This window comes from Bombina bombina, chromosome 3, assembly GCF_027579735.1.
Source record: "Bombina bombina isolate aBomBom1 chromosome 3, aBomBom1.pri, whole genome shotgun sequence".
NCBI lineage: Eukaryota > Metazoa > Chordata > Amphibia > Anura > Bombinatoridae > Bombina > Bombina bombina.
This window is the reverse complement of record NC_069501.1, coordinates 717,425,102-717,448,381: the sequence shown is the minus strand read 5'-3', so window position 1 is coordinate 717,448,381 and position 23,280 is coordinate 717,425,102. Positions and strand designations below refer to the sequence as shown.

The 23,280-nt window shown below is 42.7% G+C and overlaps 1 protein-coding gene across 1 annotated transcript in view; it reads right to left on the bottom strand.

Moving 5' to 3' along the window:
• LOC128652491 (uncharacterized) overlaps positions 1–23,280 on the bottom strand; it is a 112,404-nt gene that overhangs the window by 29,547 nt on the left and 59,577 nt on the right. Inside the window, exon 5 of the mRNA XM_053705427.1 lies at positions 18,198–18,267. Within this exon, the coding sequence (XP_053561402.1) occupies positions 18,198–18,267 (70 nt within the window). The remainder of the gene's footprint in view (positions 1–18,197; positions 18,268–23,280) is intronic.

Below are 23,280 nucleotides of genomic sequence, written 5' to 3'. Positions count from 1 at the left end.
CCACCTGGTTAGCCTGAACCGGATCTGCTACCTTACTCTCTGATTCACTACTTTTCCTCTTACGTTTCCCCTGCAGTAAGGGAATGGCAGCTAGCGACTCAGATACCGCTGAGGACACCTGGGCAGCAATTTCTGCCTTCAAAACACTCCATCAAGAGTTTGTGAGGAACCGCAGGGCACTTCCTGAGGCGGTAATGTGACTTGGGGCACTTGAGGAGGAGACTGTGTGCCTGAACAGTATCCACCTGAGAGAATGGTGGCTCAGAAACAAATAGTCTGTCTTTATACATCAGAGTTTTTTCAATGCAAGAACTACAAAAAGGCAAAGGAGGTTTAATATGGGCATTCAAACAAATTTTGCACTCTATATCAGGCATAGACGCTAAGTCCATCTTGCAACAATAAGTTCACAACCTAAAACATTTTTTTATTTTTTTATTTGACTGTCCCTTTAACTGGTATTTTAAATGTTAGATAAAAAACAAAATTTATGCTTACCTGATAAATTTCTTTGTTTTGCGATGTACTCAGTCCACGGATTCATCCTTACTTGTGGGATATTATCCTTCCTAACAGGAAGTGGCAAAGAGAGCACCACAGCAGAGCTGTCTATATAGCTCCCCCCTTAACTCCACCCCCCAGTCATTCGACCGAAGGCCAAGGAAGAAAAAGGAGAAACTATAAGGTGCAGAGGTGACTGAAGTTTTTAATTAAAAATATCATCTGTCTTGAATAGACAGGGCGGGCCGTGGACTCGGTACATCGCAAAAGAAAGAAATTTATCAGGTAAGCATAAATTTTGTTTTCTTTTGCATGATGTACCAAGTCCACGGATTCATCTTTACTTGTGGGATACCAATACCAAAGCTTTAGGACACGGATGAAGGGAGGGACAAGACAGAAACCTAAACGGAAGGCACCACTGCTTGCAAAACCTGTCTCCCAAAAATAGCCTCCGAAGAAGCAAAAGTATCAAATTTGGAAAATTTGGAAAAGGTATGAATCGAAGACCAAGTCGCAGCCTTACAAATCTGTTCAACAGAAGCATCATTTTTAAAAGCCCATGTGGAAGCTACCGCTCTAGTAGAATGAGCTGTAATCCTTTCAGGAGGCTGCTGTCCAGCAGTCTCATAAGCCAAACGGATGATGCTTTTCAGCCAAAAGGAAAGAGAAGTCGCCGTAGCCTTTTGACCCCCTACGCTTTCCAGAATAGACAACAAAGAAGATGTTTGACGAAAATCTTTGGTTGCCTGCAAATAAAATTTCAAAGCACGAACCACGTCCAAGTTGTACAACAGACGTTCTTTCTTACAAGAAGGATTAGGACACAGAGAAGGAACAACAATTTCCTGATTGATATTCCTGTTAGTAACATCCTTAGGGAGGAACCCAGGCTTGGTACGTAAAACCACCTTATCAGCATGGAAAACAAGATAAGGCGAGTCACATTGTAATGCAGATAGTTCAGAAACTCTTTGAGCTGAAAAGATAGCAACTAGGAACAAAACTTTCCAAGATAAAAGCTTAATATCTATGGAATGCATGGGTTCAAACGGAACCCCCTGAAGAACTCTAAGAACTAAATTTAGACTCCATGGCGGAGCAACAGATTTAAACACAGGCTTAATTCTACCTAAAGCCTGACAAAAAGCCGGAACGTCTGGAACATCTGCCAGACGCTTGTGCAACAAAATAGACAGAGCAGATATCTGTCCTTTTAGAGAACTAGCTGACAATCCTTTCTCCAATCCCTCTTGGAGAAAAGACAAAATCCTAGGAATCCTGATTTTACTCCAGGAGAAGCCTTTGGATTCGCACCAAAAAAGATATTTACGCCATATCTTATGATAGATTTTCCTGGTAACAGGATTTCGAGCCTGAATCAAGATATTTATGACCGACTCAGAGAAACCCTGCTTTGATAGAATCAAGCATTCAATCTCCAAGCAGTCATTTGCAGAGAAATTAGATTTGGATGCTTGAATGGACCTTGAATCAGAAGGTCTTGTCTCAGCGGCAGAAACCATGGTGGAAGAGATGACATGTCCACCAGGTCTGCATACCAAGTCCTGCGTGGCCACGCAGGCGCTATCAAAATCACTGATGCTCTCTCCTGATTGATTCTGGCAATCAGACGTGGAAGGAGAGGGAAAGGTGGAAACACATAAGCCAGGTTGAATAGCCAGGGTACTGATAGAGCATCTATCAGTACAGCCTGAGGATCCCTTGACCTGGAGCCGTAACAAGGAAGTTTGGCGTTCTGACGAGACGCCATCAGATCCAATTCTGGTGTGCCCCATAGCCGAACCAGTTGAGCAAACACCTCCGGATGGAGTTCCCACTCCCCCGGATGAAAAGTCTGACGACTTAGAAAGTCTGCCTCCCAGTTCTCTACACCTGGGATATAGATCGCTGACAGATGGCAAGAGTGAGCCTCTGCCCATCGGATTATCCTTGAGACCTCTATCATCGCTAAGGAACTCCTTGTTCCGCCCTGATGATTGATATAAGCCACAGTCGTTATGTTGTCCGACTGAAACCTGATGAATCTGGCCGAAGCCAGCTGAGGCCATGCCTGGAGAGCATTGAATATCGCTCTTAATTCCAGAATATTTAATCGGTAGGAGAGCCTCCTCCCGAGTCCACAAACCCTGAGCCTTTAGGGAATTCCAGACTGCACCCCAGCCCAGAAGGCTGGCGTCTGTCGTCACTATAACCCATTATGGCCTGCGGAAACACATTCCCTGGGACAGATGATCCTGTGACAACCACCAAAGAAGAGAGTCTCTGGTCTCTTGATCCAGATTTATCTGAGGAGATAAATCCACATAATCCCCATTCCACGGATTGAGCATGCATAGTTGCAGTGGTCTGAAATGCAAGCGAGCAAACGGAACTATGTCCATCGCCGCTACCATTAGACCGATTACCTCCATACACTGAGCCACTGGCGGCCAAGGAGTGAAGAGCTCGGCAGGTGGACAAAATCTTTGATTTCCTGACCTCCGTCAGAAATATTTTCATGTCCACTGAGTCTATCAGAGTCCCTAGAAATGAAACTCTTGTGAGGGGGGAAAGAGAACTCTTTTTTACGTTCACCAACCCGAAAGGAAGAGCCACAAACTGATAATGCTTGTCCAGAAAGGCGAACCTGAAGAACTGGTGATGATCTTTGTGGATAGGAATGTGTAGATACGCATCCTTTAAATCCAAGGTGGTCATATATTGACCCTCCTGGATCAATGGTAAGATAGTCCGAATGGTCTCCATCTTGAAAGATGGGGCTCTTAGGAACTGGTTTAGGATCTTGAGATCCAAAATTGGTCTGAATGTTCCCTCTTTTTTGGGAACTATAAACAGATTGGAGTAGAACCCCTGCCCTTGTTCTGCTTTTGGAACTGGGCGGATCACTCCCATGGTAAAAAGGTCTTCTACACAGCGTAAGAACGCCTCTCTTTTTGTCGGGTTTACAGACAATTGAGAAAGATGGAACCTCCCCTTTGGAGGCGAGTCCTTGAAATCTAGAAGGTATCCCTGGGTTACAATTTCTACTGCCCAGGAATCCTGAACGTCTCTTGCCCAGGCCTGAGCAAAGAGAGAGAGTCTGCCCCCTACTAGATCCGGTCCCGGATCGGGGGCTACCCCTTCATGCTGACTTAGTGGCAGCAGCAGGCTTTTTGGCCTGTTTACCCTTGTTCCAAGCCTGATTAGGTCTCCAGGTTGGCTTGGATTGAGCAAAGTTCCCCTTTGCAGCAGAGGAAGAGGAAGTGGGACCACTCTTGACGTTTCGAAAGGAACGAAAATTATTTCGTTTGGTCCTTGTCTTATTTGACTTATCCTGAGGGAGGGTATGACCCTTCCCTCCAGTAATGTCTGAAATTATCTCTTTCAGTGAAGGCCCGAATAAGGTCTTACCTATGAAAGGGATAGACAAAAACTTAGATTTAGATGACACATCAGCTGACCAGGACTTAAGCCATAACGCTCTACACGCTAAAATTGAAAAACCTGAATTCTTTGCCGCTAACTTAGCAAGATGAAAAGCGGCGTCTGTAATAAAAGAATTAGCCATATGACCCCTCAAGCAAACGTTCCCATAAACATAAAAAGCGTTACTCCCAGAACACACAAACGTTTGTCCCACTTTCTAATAAAGAAACTGAGTGCCCAAAAAACTTAGCCCTTCATGCAAGCTAGTAAAGCCTCTTTCATACTAGGATTACTGCTTACCCTTCCCTTAATGGGGATACTGTCAGCCTTTCTGAGTTAACACAGTCTCTGCAGAAAATATGACTGAACATACCTCATTGCTGCATAGCAAGAAACCGTTCCTCACACTGAAGTTTTCCTGTACTCTTCAGCTTCCGTGGGAACAGCAGTGGACCTTAGTTACAAATGCTAAGATCATAATCCTCCAGGCAGAAATCTTCATCTATGTCCTACCTGAGAGTAAATAGTACAACACCGGTACCATTTAAAAATAACAAACTCTTGATTGTAGTTAAAATTAAACTAACAGCTTAACACCTCTTTCACTTTACCCTTCCTGCTTAGAGCCGGCAAAGAGAATGACTGGGGGGTGGAGTTAAGGGGGGAGCTATATAGACAGCTCTGCTGTGGTGCTCTCTTTGCCACTTCCTGTTAGGAAGGATAATATCCCACAAGTAAGGATGAATCTGTGGACTCGGTACATCATGCAAAAGAAAACAGGACATTGGTTACAAAACTGTAGCTAAACAAGAATGCCTCTCTTTCTTAAGGGCAACTCTTTTTAAAAACCCCACAGAAATCTTTTATTAAAATGGCAAAAAGATATATAAACAATCTGGCCCCTCTACACCTTAGCGCTAAGCTAAGGTACCTACCTGATCCTTGTCTAGCACAGAACAAAGGAGAAACACGCTTAGCTGCTGCGTGAGTAAACCGCCATAAGCCGTTAGCAGAGAAAAGGTGCAAAGTCACAGCGCACCCTGAGGAAGGAGCTCCGCCCCTTGTGACATCACGGTCGGTTTTGTTATACGGACCGCAAGTGCATATTGGCACCTACTGTGAACCTCTAAAGTAATACGACTGCCCATACCAGCAGTCTATAACACTGAGCCACCAATAAAAATAAGAATTTTAAAAAATCTTAACACGCTCTTTACATGGACCTGAGGTCCTGTCCCGCCATTCCAGTGCCCTGCATCCTGTCTAATGTATCCTGAACACAGGATAGCTTAGCCCCATAATAATGCAGAATGTTAATAAAGTGCCAGGGTTTCTGAAAACACGTCTCCTAAAAAAAAAACTAAAAAATGGCACTCCTAAAAAAAACAAACTAAAAAATGGCACTTACCTGCACCTCTGACTGTCCGATAGGAGGACATCTCACCTGGTATGAGAGGACGCCACTCCTCACAGAGACCTATGGATAGAAGAAGGAACAGGGTAAGCCTACTCTGGCATTCTGTTTGAGGGTAGCAAATTGTCAGGAAAACGCAGTGAGGCCCACCCCACAAGTTCCTGACTGATTAAAAGCTACCTCAGCCCTATACTGAAGAGACTAATGTGGAGTAAAGCTAAACCCAGTCTGTCAGGGAAGATCAGAGCAAGCCTGCTCTGGCTTCAAAATAAAAAAATCTTGGGGGGGGGGGGGGGACCCTGCATGGGAGGAAGCTGGTCGCACTACGGGAGAGCTCCTGCAAGATCTCAGCAAATTACTGCTTCTATCCACATCTAGACCCCCTAAGTTTGGTCCGGAGCTACCCCCACACTATCCCCTCCTGGCAGTTACCGGGCTAACACTGTCGGCCCACTGGAAACGGGAAGCCGATAGTAAATGGTGCAAGTAAGCACTGCATCTGGTTCCCTTAGAGCTTAACTGAAGCCTCTGCTGGTACAGCCGTTATTCTGGGAGGCACGGGCACTGAGAAGGACCTACCTTACAGGAGCGTTCTCCACCTAGAACACGGAGGGCTTGGCAACACGCCAGTATCTAGAAGACAGGCGCCATCTTGGATAGTTTGCAGATTGCGCAGCAGCTAACCACGAACAGAGCTTTGCATAGATAGAGGTCTAGCTGGTCACGCTCCCACACAATAGCTGCCTCTCCTAGCCCTATAGGAGCCGGCAGGTTGATCAGGCAAGTGAGTCCAATTCACCTGGGCCCAACTAAATGAACGCTACCCTGTAAACTTGGGGATATTGTGCCAGGGCTACACACTATCACTGACAATCGCTGTCTGGGCCACTGTCAAGCAGCCTTAGTCTCCCCTACACCGTGCCTGGCAACTCAACTTTTTCAGTAGCCCCTGCTATATAATTCAGGACTTACACAGGTAACATAAAGGGTGATGAATAGCCCTGGATAGCCCATATAAAGGCTAATTTTAAGTATATGCAGCTAAGCCCTCACTATACTTCATATACTCTACCTTGACTGCCTTTATCCTCCTCTCATGCCAACGTATAGACATCTGTTTATTATGGAATAAATACATTTTGGGCCTGAGCTGCCTGTCTACCAATCAGTGTTCCTCCAGCGATCATATAGTTCCCATTCTCTATAAGGGATATTTCAGTTGGGACCTCATTTTCATTTTACTGGGGACAAGAATTTTTAAATATCCCTGTATCATCCCCTCTGCCAGAAACAACATGTCACACCCAGCTAGGAAGAAGGACAAGAATAGGCAGCAGATTATGCCTAAAAAGACTGTGATGGATCATTTTAACTCCACACCTGCTGAGCACCATGCTGAAACAGCCACGCCTGACTCACCCAGATCTGAAGCTTCTGAGCTTACTCTCTCCGCTATGCAAGAAATGCATCAGGTTCCAGATGCAGCAGTCACCCCTGCATTCATATTAGACTCCCTGAAGTCGCTTCTTGATAAGCATCATGCCTTTTTTACAGCCAAACTGGCGGCTTCAACAGCTGAATTGAAAAAAACATAATTTATGCTTACCTGATAAATTTATTTATCTTGTAGTGTATCCAGCCAACGGATCATTACTTATGGAATATATTCTCCTTCCCAACAGGAAGTTGCAAGAGTCCACCCACAGCAAAGCTGCTATATAGCTCCTCCCCTAACTGCCATATTCAGTCATTCGACCGAAAACATGCAGAGAAAGGAAAAACCATAGGGTGCAGTGGTGACTGTAGTTCAAATGAAAAAATTACCTGCCTTAAAGTGACAGGGCGGGCCGTGGACTGGATACACTACAAGAGAAATAAATTTATCAGGTAAGCATAAATTATGTTTTCTCTTGTTAAGTGTATCCAGTCCACGGATCATCCATTACTTATGGAATACCAATACCAAAGCTAAAGTACACGGATGATGGGAGGGACAAGGCAGGTACTTAAACGGAAGTTACCACTGCCTGTAAAAAACCCTTTCTCCCAAAAATAGCCTCCGAAGAAGCAAGGTATCAAATTTGTTAAATTTGAAAAAGTATGAAGCGCAGACCAAGACTCCATCTTGTAAATCTGTTCAACAGAAGCCACATTTAAAAAAAAAGGCCCAAGTGAAAACCACAGCTCTAGTAGAATGAGCTGCAATCCCTTCAGGAGGCTGCTGTCCAGCAGTCTCATAAGCTAAATGAATTATGCTTTTTAACCAAAAAGACAGAGGCTGCTGAAGTCTTTTGACCTCTCCTCTGTCCAGAATAGACAACAAACAAGGTGAACGTTTGATGAAAACTGTAGTAGCTTGTAAGTAAAACTTTAAAGCACAAACCACGTCCAATATTGTGTAATAGACGTTCCTTCTTTGAGGAAGGATTAGGATACAAGCATGGAACAACTATCTCTTGAGTGATGTTCTTGTTAGATACCACCTTAGAAAAAAACCCAGGTTGGTACGCAGGACTACCTTATCCGTACGAAGGACCAGATAAGGAGAATCACATTGTAACACAGATAACTTGGAGACTCTACGAGTCGAGGAAATAGCTACCCAAAAGGAACTTTCCAAGATAAAGATTGATATCTATGGAACAAAAAAGGTTCAAACGGAACTTCTTGAAGAGCCTTAAGAACCAGGTTTAAGCTCCATGGTGGAGCAACAGTTTTAAACACAGGCTTGGATCTAACCAAAGCCTGACCAAATGCCTGAACGTCTAGAATACCTGCCAGACGCTGGTGCAAAAAAATAGACAGAGTAAAAATCTGTCCCTTTTAAGGAATTAGCTGACAACCCTTTTCTCAAAAACATCTTGGAGAAAAGATAATATCCTGGGAATCCAGGCTTTACTCCATGAGTAACCCTTGGATTCATAACAATCAGATATTTACACCATATCTATGTTCAATTTTCCTAGAGACAGGCTTTCATGTCTGTATTAAGGTATCAATGACTGACTCTGAGAAGCCATGCTTTGATAACATCAAGCGTTCAGTCTCCAGGCAGTCCATCTCAGATTGATTCTATTTAGATGGTTTAAAGGACCCTGAGGTAGAGGGACCTGTCTCAGAAGCAGAGACCATGATGGAAAGGATGACATGTCCACCAGATCTGCATACCAGGTCCTGCGTGGCTACGCAGGCGCTGTCAAAAACACCAAAGCCCTCTCCTGCTTGGTCTTGACCTCCGAAGGAAATCCCACTCCCCCGGAAGAAAAGTCTGACGACTTAGAAAATCCACCTCCCAGTTCTCAACACCTGGGATATGGATAGCTGATAGACAAGAGTGAGTCTCTGTCCAGTGAATTATTGTAAGACTTCTAACATCACTAGGGAACTTCTGTTCCCCCTTGATGGCTGATGTAAGCCACAGTCGTGTATATTGTCCGACTGAGTATGATGTACCTCAGAGTTGCTAACTGAGGCCAAGTCTGAAGAGCATGGAATATCAATCCCAGAATATTTATTAGAAGGAGGGTCTCCTCCTAAGTCCACTATCCCTGAGCCTTCAGGGAGTTCCAGACTGCATCCCAACCTAAAAGGCTGGCATCCATTGTAACAATTGTCCCATCTGACCTGCGGAAGGTCATACCCTTGGACAGATGGACCCGACATAGTCACCAGAGAAGAGAATCTCTGGTCTCTTGGTCCAGGTTCAACAGGGGGACAAATTTGTGTAATCCCCGTTCCTCTGACTGAGCATGCATAGTTGCAGCGGTCTGAAATGTAGACGTGCAAACGGTACTATGTCCCTACCGCTACCTATTAAGCCGATTTCATTCATGTACTGAGCCACCGAAGGGCGCGGATGGGATGAAAAACACGGCAGAAATTTAGAAACTTTGACAACCTGGACTCCGTCAGGTAAATTTTCATTTCTACAGAATCTATCAGAGTCCCTAGGAGGGAAACCCTTGAGATTGGGGATAGAGAACTCTTTCCTTGTTCACTTTCCACCCATGTGAGCTCAGAAATGCCAGTACTACGTCCGTATGAGACTTGGCAATTTGGATGTTTGACGCCTGTATCAGGATGTCGTCTAACTAAGGGGCCACTTCTATGCCCCGCGGCCTAAGGACCGCCAAAGCGACCCCAGAACCTCCATAAAGATTCTTGGGGCTGTAGATATCCCAAAGGAAAGAGCTACAAACTGGTAATGCCTGTCTAGAAAGGCAAACCTGAAAAACGAAGGTGATCTTTATGCATCACAATGTGAGGATAAGCATCCTTCAAATCCATTGTAGTCCTCTATTGACTCTCCTGGATCATAGTTAAGATGGTACGAATAGTTTCCATCTTAAATGACGGAATTCTGAGGAATTTGTTTAAGATCTTTATATCCAAAATAGGTCTGAAGGTTCCCTCACCTTGGGAACCACAAACAGATTTGAGTAAAAACTCTGTCCCTCTCTTGGAACTGGATGGATCTCGTACACAATGTAAGAATGCCTCCTTCTTTATCTGGTTTGCAGATAATTGTGAAAGGCGAAATCTCCCCTTTTTTTGGGGGGGGAATCTTTAAAATCCAGAAGATATCTCTGGGATATAAATTCCAATGCCTAGGGATCCTGGGCATCTCTTGCCCACGCCCGGGCGAAGAATGAAAGTCTGCCCCCTATAGGATCCGTTACCGGATAGGGGTCCGTTCCTTCATGCTGCCTTAGAGGCAGCAGCAGGCTCCTTGGCCTGCTTATCTTTGAGCAAAAATTCCCTCTTGTTTTGCCTTAGAGGAAGTGGATGCCACACCTGCCCTGAAGTTTTAAAAGGCACGAAAATTAGACCTTTTTTGGCCCTTGATTCCTATCCTGAGGAAGGGCATGACCTTTTCCTCCAGTGATATAAGCAATAATCTCCTTCACACTAGGCCCGAATAGGGTCTGCCCCTTGAAGGGAAGTTAAGTATCTTATTTATTAAAGTCACGACAGCTGACCATGATATAAGCCATAGCGCTCTGCGCGCCAGTATAGTAAAAAACAGAATTCTTAGCCGTTAGTCTAGTCAAATGAACAAAGGCATCAGAAAACAAAGGAATTGGCTAGCATAAGCTTGTCAAATATATTCATCCAATGGAGTCGCTAACTGTAAAGCCTCATCAAGAGACTCAACCCAGAACGCCGCAGCAGCAGTGACAGAAGCAATGTATGCAAGGGGCTGCAGGATAAAATCCTGTTGAATAAACATTTTTTATCCATTGGATCTAAAAAGCACAACTGTCCTCGCCAGAGGTAGTGGTACGCTTAGCTAGAGTAGAAACTCTTCTCTCCACCTTAGGAACTGTCTGCCAGAAGTCCTGTGTGGTGGTAACTATTAGAAAACATTCTTCTAAAAAAATAGGAGGGGAAGAGAACGGCACACCTGGTCTATCCCATTCCTTATTAAAAAAAAATTTTTTTTTTTAGTAAACCTCTTTAGGTATTGGAAAAACATCAGTACACACCGGCACTGCATATTATTTATCCAGTCTACACAATTTCTCTGGCCCTGCGATTGTACACATTCATTCAGAGCAGCCAAAGCCTCCCTGAGCAACAAGTGGAGGTTCTCAAGCATAAATTTTAAATGTAGAAATATCAGAATCAGGTTAAATCATCTTCCCTGAGTCAAAAAAATCACCCACAGACTAAGCATATTGTGAGGTAGTATCATACATGGTTCTTAAAGCGTCTGTATGCTCTGTATCTACCCCCAGAGCTATCTGCTTTCCTTTAATTTCAGGTAGTCTGACTAATACTGCTGCCAGAGTATTATTCACCACCTTTGCCATGTCTTGTAAAATAAACGCTATGGACGCCCTTGATGTACTTGGCGCCATTTGAGCATGAGTCCCTGAAGCTGGAGTCGAAGGGTCTGACACGTGGGGAGAGTTAATCGGCATAACTTTCCCCTCGACAGAATCCCCTGGTAAAATAAACGCTATGGGTGCCCTTGATGTACTTGGCGCCATTTGAGCGTGAGTCCCTAAAGCGGGAGTCAAAAGGTCTGACACGTGGGGAGAGTTAGTCGGCATAACTACCCCCACGACAGAATCCTCTGGTGACAATGTTTTTAAAGACAAAAAATGATCTTTATTGTTTAACATGAAATCAGTACATCTGGTACACATTCTAAGATGGGGTTCCACCATGGCTTTAAAATATAATGAACACAGAGCTTCCTCTATGTCAGACATGTTAGAACAGACTAATAATGAGACTAATAAGCTTGGAAAACACTTTAAATCAAGTTAACAAGCAAATATATAAAACGTTACTGTGCCTTTAAGAGAAACAAATTTTGTCAAAATTTGAAAAACAGTGAAAAAAGGCAGTAAAACAAACGAAATTTTATAGTACATGTAATAAGGTAACAGAGCATTGCACCCACTTGCAAATGGATGATTAACCCCTTAATGCAAAAAACAGATAAAAAAAACGACAGACGTTTTTAAAAACAGACACAACAAAACTGCCACAGCAGAGCTGTGGATTACCTTCCCTATAAACGATTTTGGAAGTCTTTTTAGCCCTTTAGAAATGTCCTGTAGTATTCATGGGACTGCTGAGGGAATCTGGATAATTCATTTTGTAATTTTAACTGTGCAAAAAAGCGCTAAATTAGGCCCCTCCCACTCATATTACAACAGTGGGAAGCTTCAGTTAACTGTTTCTATGCAAAATTTAAGCCAGCCATGTGGAAAAAACTTAGGCCCCAATAAGTTTTATCACCAAACATATGTTAAAAACGATTAAACATGCCAGCAAACGTTTTAAAACACATTTTTACAAGAGTATGTATCTCTATTAATAAGCCTGATACCAGTCGCTTTTACTGCATTTAAGGCTATACCAACATTACAGTGTTATCACCAATGTACGTTAAAAAAACGATTAAACATGCCAGCAAACGTTTTAAAACACATTTTTATAAGAGTATGTATCTCTATTAATAAGCCTGATACCAGTCGCTATCGCTGCATTTAAGGCTTTACTTACATTACTTCGGTATCAGCAGTATTTTCTTAGTCTATTCCATTCCTAGAAAAATATTTTACTGCACATACCTTATCTGCAGGAAAACCTGCACGCCATTCCCCCTCTGAAGTACCTCACTCCTCAGAATGTGTGAGAACAGCAAATGGATCTCAGTTACGTCTGCTAAGATCATAGAAAAACGCAGGCAGATTATTCTTCCAAATACTGCCTGAGAAAAACAGCACACTCCGGTGCCATTTAAAAATAACAAACTTTTGATTGAAGAATAAACTAAGTATAAATCACCACAGACTCTCACGACCTCCTATCTATGTTGAGGCTTGCAAGAGAATGACTGAATATGGCAGTTAGAGGAGGAGCTATATAGCAGCTTTGCTGTGGGTGGACTCTTGCAACTTCCTGTTGGGAAGGAGAATATATTCCATAAGTAATGGATGATCCGTGGACTGGATACACTTAACAAGAGAAATAAATTTCTTTCACAAATGAGCGAATTGACACTCTGGAAAGGCGACATGAGGATCTTGCTACTGAGCAAACAAACATCCTAAACTTCACGCAACAACTCTCAGATTACTTTGACGTGGTGGAAGACAAGATAGCTGACATTGAGGACAGATCTCGGCACAACAACCTTAGGATCCGGGGTGTGCCCGAGTGTTTCTCCATCCGCTCTACAGCCATTCCTGAAGGAATTATTCAACTGTCTCGCCCCAACAACCACTGACTCAGAGGGCCTGATGGATAAAGCACATCGCTCACTTAAACCTAAGGGTTTGCCAGATGACCAGCCATGCAATGTAATAGTACGATTGCATTACTTTACCTATAAAGAAAGAATCCAGAGAGCTCACTTCCAGAAGCCTGCTCTACCTGACAAATTCAAAGGCTTAAAGATTTTCCCTGATTTGTCCATGCGGACTCTACAACAGAGAAAAACCTTCTCAGAAATCACCTCCACGCTGAGGAAAAGTAACATCAGATACTGATGGAGCTACCCTATTAAACTATTAATTTTTAAGGACAATCAAATGCATACAGTGCTAAAGGCTTCTAAAGGGTACGCGCTATTGCAAGCGTGGAACTTACTTCCTGCTCAGGGAGCTAAATCTCAGATGCAGATCAAACAACTGAGTGCCACAGCTTTGGAATGGTCGACTGGCGCCCAACCAGATGTTTCACAAGCTTCATCTGAGCGCCCTGGAGCCCCAATTCCTGACCGGTCATCAGTGGGCCCAAGAAGTATCCAGCACAGGCAAGCTACGCATACAGGATGGGCAGCTCTACCTCCAAGACACAGATCTAGCTCCCCAGACTCCTAGGGGGAGACACAGCTTATTGAACTGTAATTTTTTTTTTTTTGTCTTTTCTCTTTTTCAAACAACTGTTTTTTCAGTCCTTCGGGACACTTGAAGGGACTGCTCCAATCCGACTGGGACTGCTCTGATAAGTATAAGCAGAAACTAACCTTTATATCCTATTTTACAGGTCTATGTTCCTGGTTTTTGTTTTTTTAACATGTCATTCAGGTAGTTACATTTTTTTGATTAGTGAGTTTTATCTGTGTGCCTCGGGGATCTAAACTTTTCTACTGTATATTATTTGCCACCTTATTACATAGGTCACTGATTCCCTTGGATTCACTTTTTTATCTAGCTCCACCAGAAACCTGAGTCATTGTGGCGCTGAATAACCCCTATATGGTGGTAAATGCTAATGTTTCTTGTGTTAATCCAGTTCTATGCACTTTCTGATTATTAGAAATTTAGTATATTGTTGACATGTTAACCATTTTATTGATCCTTGTGTTATTCCATGCTTTGAAAAAGTGCAAAAATTCAAGCCTCGGTGATCCTCCACACACTCAAGTTAGGCAGAGTATGCATTGGGGAGTTGCCCTGACACATGCACTTAGCTGATTAGTGCATCTAGCCCCCTGAGCTCTGAAACTTAGAACCCATGTCACATGTGCACCTATTAGATAAGAGGTCTCTCTACCGGAACTCGGCTTTATTATCAGGCACCATCCAAGGTGTTAGCTACCACAGGACCCCACGTCACTGTGATGGCAGGGCCTTAACCTGTCGCTGCAGAGCTCCCCACCAACATAAATTACAGAAAGCACACCTCCTCAACCCTAGATTACAAGTCAGGCGGGTCACTGAGGGCCTCCTTGGGAGCCCTCTGAGGCAAATATGTATGTACGTGCACAGTTTTCTCTCTGTTTTGCTTCTTTTTTATGTTTCTTGTCTCAATTTATATGCAATATGAAAACTAAATGTTTTGTTCACCTGCAGAGTGGTATAATGGTTTATTTGGTTTTGAGTTCCGTCGGTTACACAGGTAACCCCAAGACTCATTGTCCTCCTATTATTATTATTGATGTTCACACATGAACACTGACATCCATACACTTACATTACCCCACTACCCCAGTTGACAGGCGAAACGGCCGTCCTAAGTCACCTCTTTCTCTCCCCTCTTGCCTTTATCTCTACTATCCCTTTCTCCTTCCCTTCCGTGAGACCACTTCCTCCCTAGCGATGACGCCATCAGACAGATGTGTCTATACCCCAACACTAACCAATCTCCCCCCTCCTCCTCCCCCCCACATGAAAGGAGCCTCCTTCTCTAGGAGGACTACCTAAGCGGTTTCTCTCGTTAATACCGCAACTTTAGTTAACTTTCTCACCCGGACTTTTATTTAATACTGTCGACTGATTACTCCCTCTCTACTTCCTCTCCGCGTATTTCCCTTCCCCTCACTCCCTGTTTTTTTTTTTCCCCTCCCCTACTCTGCACCCAGCTTATGGTCAAACTCCCCCCCCCCCGACACCCTCTTTTTTTCTTTTTCCTTCTCTACCTAACCCTTCCATTTTTCTTGTCTCGACAGGACCGTTAATTACCCAACTCTAGCTAAGTCTTACGCTTGGTTTTCAACATCTTACACACCCATTGACATGATAAGCACTACCCTGTTCTCAAACCATGAATCCTATATTATGGCATCTTGAATAGTTAAGAAATGAGCAGATGTATATGTTTCTGTGTGTTGTTATTACTATGCAATGATGTTTTGTTTTGCTTGTATATGTCTATATATGTAATGTTTCACACATTTCATAATAATAATTAAAAAAAAAATTATTAAAAAAAAATATAAAAAAAAAATATCTTGATAGAAGAATCTTAATCAGACACCTAAAACTTCACCACCTCCTTGCAGTGACAGCAAAGAGAATGACTGGGGTTTGTGGAAAGGGAAGTGATACTTAAAGGGTCAGTAAACCTTAAAATTAATGTTATATAATTCTGCACATAGTGCAGAATTATATAACATTAGCCAACCATTATTTAACATAATATTGCCTTTTTATTTTTAGCAAAAAACGCTGTTTTACAGACCCGCTCTCTGGGCTCTGCTGAGCGGGTCTGTTTTTTTTCCTCAGCGCCATAAGACTAAGTGCAGCTTGCTCCCGCTCTGTCTGACAGCAGGAGCGAGCTGCACTTAGTCTTATGGCACGGTCGGGCCGGGCTGTGACAATACAGCTGGCCCGATGCGCTGAGGAAAAAAACCAGACCCGCTCAGCAGAGCCCAGAGAGCGGGTCTGTAAAACAGCGTTTTTTGCTAAAAATAAAAAGGCAATATTATGTTAAATAATGGTTGGCTAATATAATGTTATATAATTCTGCACTATGTGCAGAATTATATAACATTAATTTTAAGGTTTACTGTCCCTTTAACAGCTTTGCTGTGGTGCTCTTTGTCTCCTCCTGCTGGCCAGGAGTGGTATTCCCAACAGAAATTGCTGATCCGTGGATTCACCGTGTCTTAAGAAAGAAACAACCTTAAGTATGAATCAGAAATATAAAAAAATAAATAAAACAAAATAAAAATTCAAATAAGGGTAAAGGCAAGAAACTGAGTATGAGATCCCAAACGAATGATTCCAGAACAGCAGCGAATGAAGTATAACCCTTTGTAATGTTTAATAAATGAGTGAAGAGAATTCAAAAAGGCAGTTTACCATGCTAGTCCTCACAAGAAACAAATGATTCACTCATCATTTTAAGTTTTAAATTGTAATTTTTGATAAAAGCATCATTTATGCTTACCAGATAAATTCCTTTCCATCCGGATAGGGGGCGTCCACAGCTTCATTCCTTACTGTTGGGAAATACAACACCTGGCCACCAGGAGGAGGCAAAGACACCGCCAGCCAAAGGCTTAAATATCCCTCCCACTTTCTCATTACCCCAGTCATTCTGCCGAGGGAACAAGGAAAAGTAGGAGAAACATTATGGTATAAATGGTGCCAGAAGAATAAAATTAATATAGGGGAACACCCATAGACAAGAAAAAATGGGCGAGGGCTGTTGACTCTCCCTATCCGGAAGGAAAGGAAGTTATCTGGTAAGCATAAATTATGTTTTCCTTCCTAAGAAATAGAGAGTCCACGGCTTCATTCCTTACTGTTGGGAAAACTATAACCAAGCTCCAGAGGACACTGAATGAATAACGGGAGGGAACAAAAAAAGAAGAGGTGGACCCTATTCTGTGGGCTTCATCGCCAAGGAACTTCTCGTTCCCCCCTGATGGTTGATGTAAGCCACTGAGGTTATATTGTCTGATTGGAATCTGATAAACTGGGACAAACCCAGAAGTGGCCAAGCCTTCAAGGCTTGAAATTTGCCAGTAGTTCCAAAATATTGATCGGGAGGGAGGACTCCTCCTGAGTCCACAACCCCTGTGCCTTCCTGGCACCCCAAACAGCTCCCCATCCGGATAGGCTTGCGTCCGTAGTCACAATCTCCTAGGATGGTCCTAAGAAGCATGTCCCCAGATTATCTGGACAGAGCCACCAAGAGAGCGATTCTCGACCGGCTGACTAATACAATCTGCTGAGACAGATCCGAATGATCGCTGTTCCACTGCATCAGCATGCACAGTTGTAAAGGTCTGAGACGGAACCTGGCAAAAGGAATGATGTTCATGCAGGACACCATGAGACCAATCACCTCCATACACTGAGCCACAGAGGGACTCAAGGAGGTCCGGAGGGCAAGACATGCCGAAGTTAGCTTGCAACATCTCTTGTCTGTTAGAAATATACTCATGGATATGGAGTCTATTATAGCACACAGGAATTCCAATCTGGTACTTGGCATAAGAGGTACTTTTACAAGTTTACTTAAGGTAAGGTACTGGTACTTTTCCAAGTTTATCTTCCATCCATGTGATCGAAAAAGACTGAGAAGGGACTCTGAGTATTCTTCCGCAAGACGAAAGGATGGTGCTTGCAACAGAATATCGTCCAAGTATGGGGCTACTGCAATACCCTGATTTCTGGCAACGGCTAGAAGAGCCCCCAGAACCTTCGTAAAGATTCTTGGAGTAGTAGCTAGGCCAAACGGAAGGGCAAAGAACTGGAAGTGCTGGTCCTTTAAGTTTACTACTTCTGCTTCAAACAGGTAGAAATGTGAATGAGTCAAAAAAGGGGAGGGTGTTTATACGAAGAGGAGGAAACCTGAAAACATGTATGAAGTTTCAATGCAACCCACCAGCACTGAATATGGTAACACAGGAATATGACAGAAAAATTGAGAGTGCTATAAAATATCATAATATGCAGTTTGCTGAGCAGTATGTAAGAAAAACAAGAACCTGATAATAGATGATTAATGAATTAAAGAATAATTAAAGAGACTAATTAAAGATAGCCTCTCGATCAGTGGATACATCATTCATAATAGCTTCATGTAAATACCCACATGAAACCGTATAAATATTTTTCATAAGTAAAAAGCAACAAATTGTTGTGTTATACCATACCTGGATATGGAGATCTTATTGAATTTTTCACTGGAGAATATTTGATGGTCATCTGATTAGTACGTTCAATCTATAAAAAGAAATAAAATAATAAAATTAAAGAAAAAGAAAAAAAAAGAAAGTACAATAATAATAAAAACAACATGTCAATGCATCAAGTGGATGTTACAGATGTGCTATTTTAAATACTGCTACCCCAGTGTAAAGCATTTCCGTGTTTAAAGCTGTTATAACAGGAAGTGCATGTCTGTGTACAACTATAAAATAGTATCTAAATAATAAATATATTACTCACTGATTGATATGGACTATTTCTACCTAAATAGCTGGTTTATGCAGCACAGGAACATACATTTAAAAAACGAAAAAAAAAAAAAAACAAGGCACTGTAATACACTATAACATATTCTCTTTTAGATGAAACAGGAACATTTTGAATATCCCTCCGCATGAAACAAATATCCCGTATGTTGAAAACAACTGTCTTAACAGAGTTTCTATCCTTTATCCATGGGCTCTTAAAACGAAGAGCTATACTCAAACGGGATAGTTATATGTTTAGCAAGGGTGAAGATAGAGCCATCCCTTTTAGGGACGGAACCTCACAACTCCATTGAGAGTCCAGGGCCGAGAACGAGAGAAGAGAGGAACAATCCAGTCCCATTCATTCTTAATATGTTCGCCATCTAACAGGAGCAGGGAAGGATAAGGTACCACCCTGTCCTCAAACGCAAATTCCTAAAACTAAAGTCTGGTTCCTCTGCAGCCGGAGGTTTAGAGGCAGCAGACTCCGACCCAGAATGTTCTAAGAAAGAACTTCATCATCTGATAACCCTATCAGTTAAATGCAATAAATTATCAGATGTACTCTGGAAGGGAGTGCATTATGTAACCTTTAGCAGTGCAAGGTAAAGCATTAAAGGCCGCAGACACTACCGTCTGAGCTGCGCAGTAATGTCTGGTGAAAAATGGCCCCCTCCAGATGAAGGATCAGCAATGCTATGGGAAAACTGCATGTGTAGAGAGATAAGCATGCAGGGTACGAACCTCACTGGACAACAACAACTCAAAGGTGGATGGCTCAGTGATATCAAACATGTTTGATATCACATGATGAAGGCATATGGAACATAATTGAGGGGGCTGTAAGGCCTCTTCACATTATAAACAGGAATTACTCTTTAGGTGTGCCCTCTAAGTAACAGAATCCTCCATCGCTAGTGCAGTAACCGGAGAATTATAGAAATAAAAAATTTCATAAAAAAAAAAAATGCACCTTTATATCCCTATGGCTGTGGCACTCACCACCTCCCATGACCCAGACAGTACAGAGAGTTAGGACTCCTCTCTGATAGACACCCGGGTCAGGAAAGAGGAAAGAATCATGTGGTACACAATGCAGGACCGTCCCTGCAATGAGAGAAAGCGCGCCAAGCTTGTAAGCTGCATGGCTCTCAAAGTTAAAGTGACACCTGTATATTCCATAACAGCCTATGAGCCCATAACATCTCACACATAAAAGCAGCATTAAATCAAATAAACATATAAGATTATCCCCCTGTTCAATAATCCCCCTCAGGAGATATTAACCCTTGATTCTATACAGAAAAAAGGAGTCACACTGTGACACTGTCTTCTAGCGTTATCATACATGTATAAAAAAATGAAACGATCTTACCAGAATCTATGTCGTGGAACAGGAACACGGCCTTTCAAGTGTGGTTAGTAGCATCACTCCTGACATGGACTTGAGAGCAGAAAGCAGGCAGTGAAACTCGTCAACGCTGCTTGCTTATGGAGCTGTTAATCTGAGTCGGGATGGTTTCACAGAGACGACACTCCCTGCATCTCCAGACTCTAACTTTCACCCATGCTCTAACTGAGAGGCTGACAGGACTACTTAAAACTCCAGTCCCATTGCAAAGAGTACTACCCTCCATAAGAGACTACTCCGAATCTTCCGACACTTCTCTGCCAACCTCCTTTGACGAAAGGCAAAGAATGACTGGGGGATGAGGGGAGTGGGAGAGGTATTTAAGCCTTTGGCTGTGGTGTCTTTGCCTCCTCCTGGTGGCCAGGTTCTTAATTTCCACAAGTAATGAATGAAGCAGTGGACTCTCCTCCCATTAAGATGAAAATAGGCAATTTGAACCCCAGTACACGAAAGCATATATGTATAGGAACAGACCCCTGTGCCAAAACCATCTTAACTATTAGAGATATTTCTTAATAGGAAAATAATGTACTGTCACTTTAAATATTCAACTGAGAGCATAATTATTATAGTAAAAAAACAGCTTCTTTAAATAAGAGATTTTCCTGCAGAGAGGAAAAAATCACTGCATACTTAGGCGTTATAAAAAGACTGACACCCAGAGATTGCTCTACGGAGAGCAACATAACGATTAAAAAAGTGACTAGACTGTCTTCTAAATGTATTCAAGACAGGCTGAATAAGGAGAAGACCTCGGCAATGCAGAGACACACTATGCAATACATCAAAGCAATGAGAAAATAAAACACATAAAAAGACAGTACCTGCTACATCACCACTATATGGCTATCCGGGAAACGCCAACTTAGATACATGGCGAGGCTGAACTTGAACTGAACTATCATGTATGAAGTTAAACAGCTCTACCGTTCCGTTTCCCATGCTTTCCCATCAAATAGTAATAAAGAGATAACACTGGCGAGAGTGTCGAAGGAGGAGGCGGGGTCAAGATCGGGCTCAGCAAAAACTTAAGATGGTGTCGTTCACAAAGAAGGAGGCGGAGAAACAAAAGACTGCAAATAAATGAAGTGCACTCTTGCGTTTGCAATGCATTCTCAAAACCGCCAAATAAGTTATATAAGCCCTCACGATCTAATCCTACATAAGCCAGGAAAACAACTCACCCAGAGATTCCTGGTCTCCCATTCCCCAAACTGTTAGGAGACCGGTGACTACAGTGGTTAAACACAACAGCAGTCACAATGCAAAAAAGGGGAAAAGTGCTCAAACTTATTTTAAAGTTAAAAAATACAGCCTCAGGGCATAATTCCTACTATAAAGGAAATAAACCCCACATGGCTCAAACATATATGTAAAGTGCCTGCCACTGCCTAAAAAAAACACCTTTCCCAAAAGGATTTAAAATCTCCCACTAAAGATTGCAGGTTTTTTTTTAAACTCTTTTTAATGCAAGTCTCCAATCCCAGAAGACAAAAGCACTTACCTGCATCTAGCCGTACGGCAGGAGGACAGCTTACACGGTGTGAGAGGACGCCACTCCTCACAGAGACCTGTAGAAAAAGAAATAACAGAGTAAACCTACTCTGGCTTTCTATAACATGGGCAGCAAATATGTTAAGAAAACGCAGCAAGGCCCACCTCACAAGTTCTTAACTGCTTTAAAGCGACCATTACCCTACTGAAGAGATTAACATGGACTACGGGTAGACCCAAATATCTTACTTGTAGCAAAAAATTCCAATTTTCTTTAGACACCAGAACTTCACCTCCTCCATTGACAAAGGCAAAGAGAATGGCTGGGGGTTGTGGGAAGGGGAGTGATACTTAACAGCTTTGCTGTGGTGCTCTTTGCCTCCTCCTGCTGGCCAGGAGTGATATTCCCAATAGTAATTGATGACGTTGTGGACTCTCCATATCTTAGGAGAGAAAGTTTAAGTTAGACTGTCCCTGTAATGCCATTCCTCCCCTGCAAATCTATGTACATAGAATAAACACTTAAAAAGTTTCAAAAAGCTCAATGAATAGAAGATTATTTGGTGTGGAATAGATCTGCACAAGGACCCAAGTGTGAGGAGGGAGAGGCAAGCAGTAAAAATTAAATCCAATGTTATTGTATTAGTTAACCTTTTGAGTGCTAAGCACTTTCCCACCTGAGTGCTAAGCTGGATTTGAAGGGATTTAATTTTTTTTATATATTTATTTTTATTTTTTCAGATCCCCAAGACTTATACCATTGGAAAGGTTAGGTGATTACCTTTCCAACGGTGGGTCTTGGGGGTCTGTAGCTGCTCACATGCCTGAGATACAGGCTTCTAAGTAGCATAACCCATTTCCCTATACTGTCTATTGTATTTTTTAAATAAAGTTGCGCGTGACGTCACCATACAGGCACGATCGCCGGGGTGGGAGTCGATGGGAGCCCCCAAATTGCCCTCAAGGTGGGTGAGTGCTAGCGACGGCTCTGAGCCGTCGTCAGCACCTGACTGGGAACATTTGCGACGGCTCACAGCCATCTGTAGCACTCAAAGGGTTTTAAATAAAGCTATTTAAAAGGGACGTGAAACCCAAACATTTTCTTTAATGATTCAGATAGAGAATACAATTTTAATCAACATTACAATACACTTCTATTATCTAATTTACTTAATTCTTTACATATCCGTTGTTAAAGAAATAGCAATGCACATGGGTGAGCCAATCACACGAGGCATCTTTAAGCAAACCCCAATCAGCAGCTACTGAGCCTATTTAGATATGCTTTCAAACAAAGGCTATCAAGAGAATGAAGGAAGCTAGATAATAAAAGTAAATTGGAAAGCCGTTTAAAATTGCATGCTCTTTCAAAATCATGAAAGAAGAAAAAACAGAATTTATGTTTACCTGATAAATTACTTTCTCCAACGGTGTGTCCGGTCCACGGCGTCATCCTTACTTGTGGGATATTCTCTTCCCCAACAGGAAATGGCAAAGAGCCCAGCAAAGCTGGTCACATGATCCCTCCTAGGCTCCGCCTTCCCCAGTCATTCGACCGACGTAAAGGAGGAATATTTGCATATGAGAAACCATATGCTACCGTGGTGACTGTAGTTAAAGAAAATAAATTATCAGACCTGATTAAAAAACCAGGGCGGGCCGTGGACCGGACACACCGTTGGAGAAAGTAATTTATCAGGTAAACATAAATTCTGTTTTCTCCAACATAGGTGTGTCCGGTCCACGGCGTCATCCTTACTTGTGGGAACCAATACCAAAGCTTTAGGACACGGATGAAGGGAGGGAGCAAATCAGGTCACCTAGATGGAAGGCACCACGGCTTGCAAAACCTTTCTCCCAAAAATAGCCTCAGAA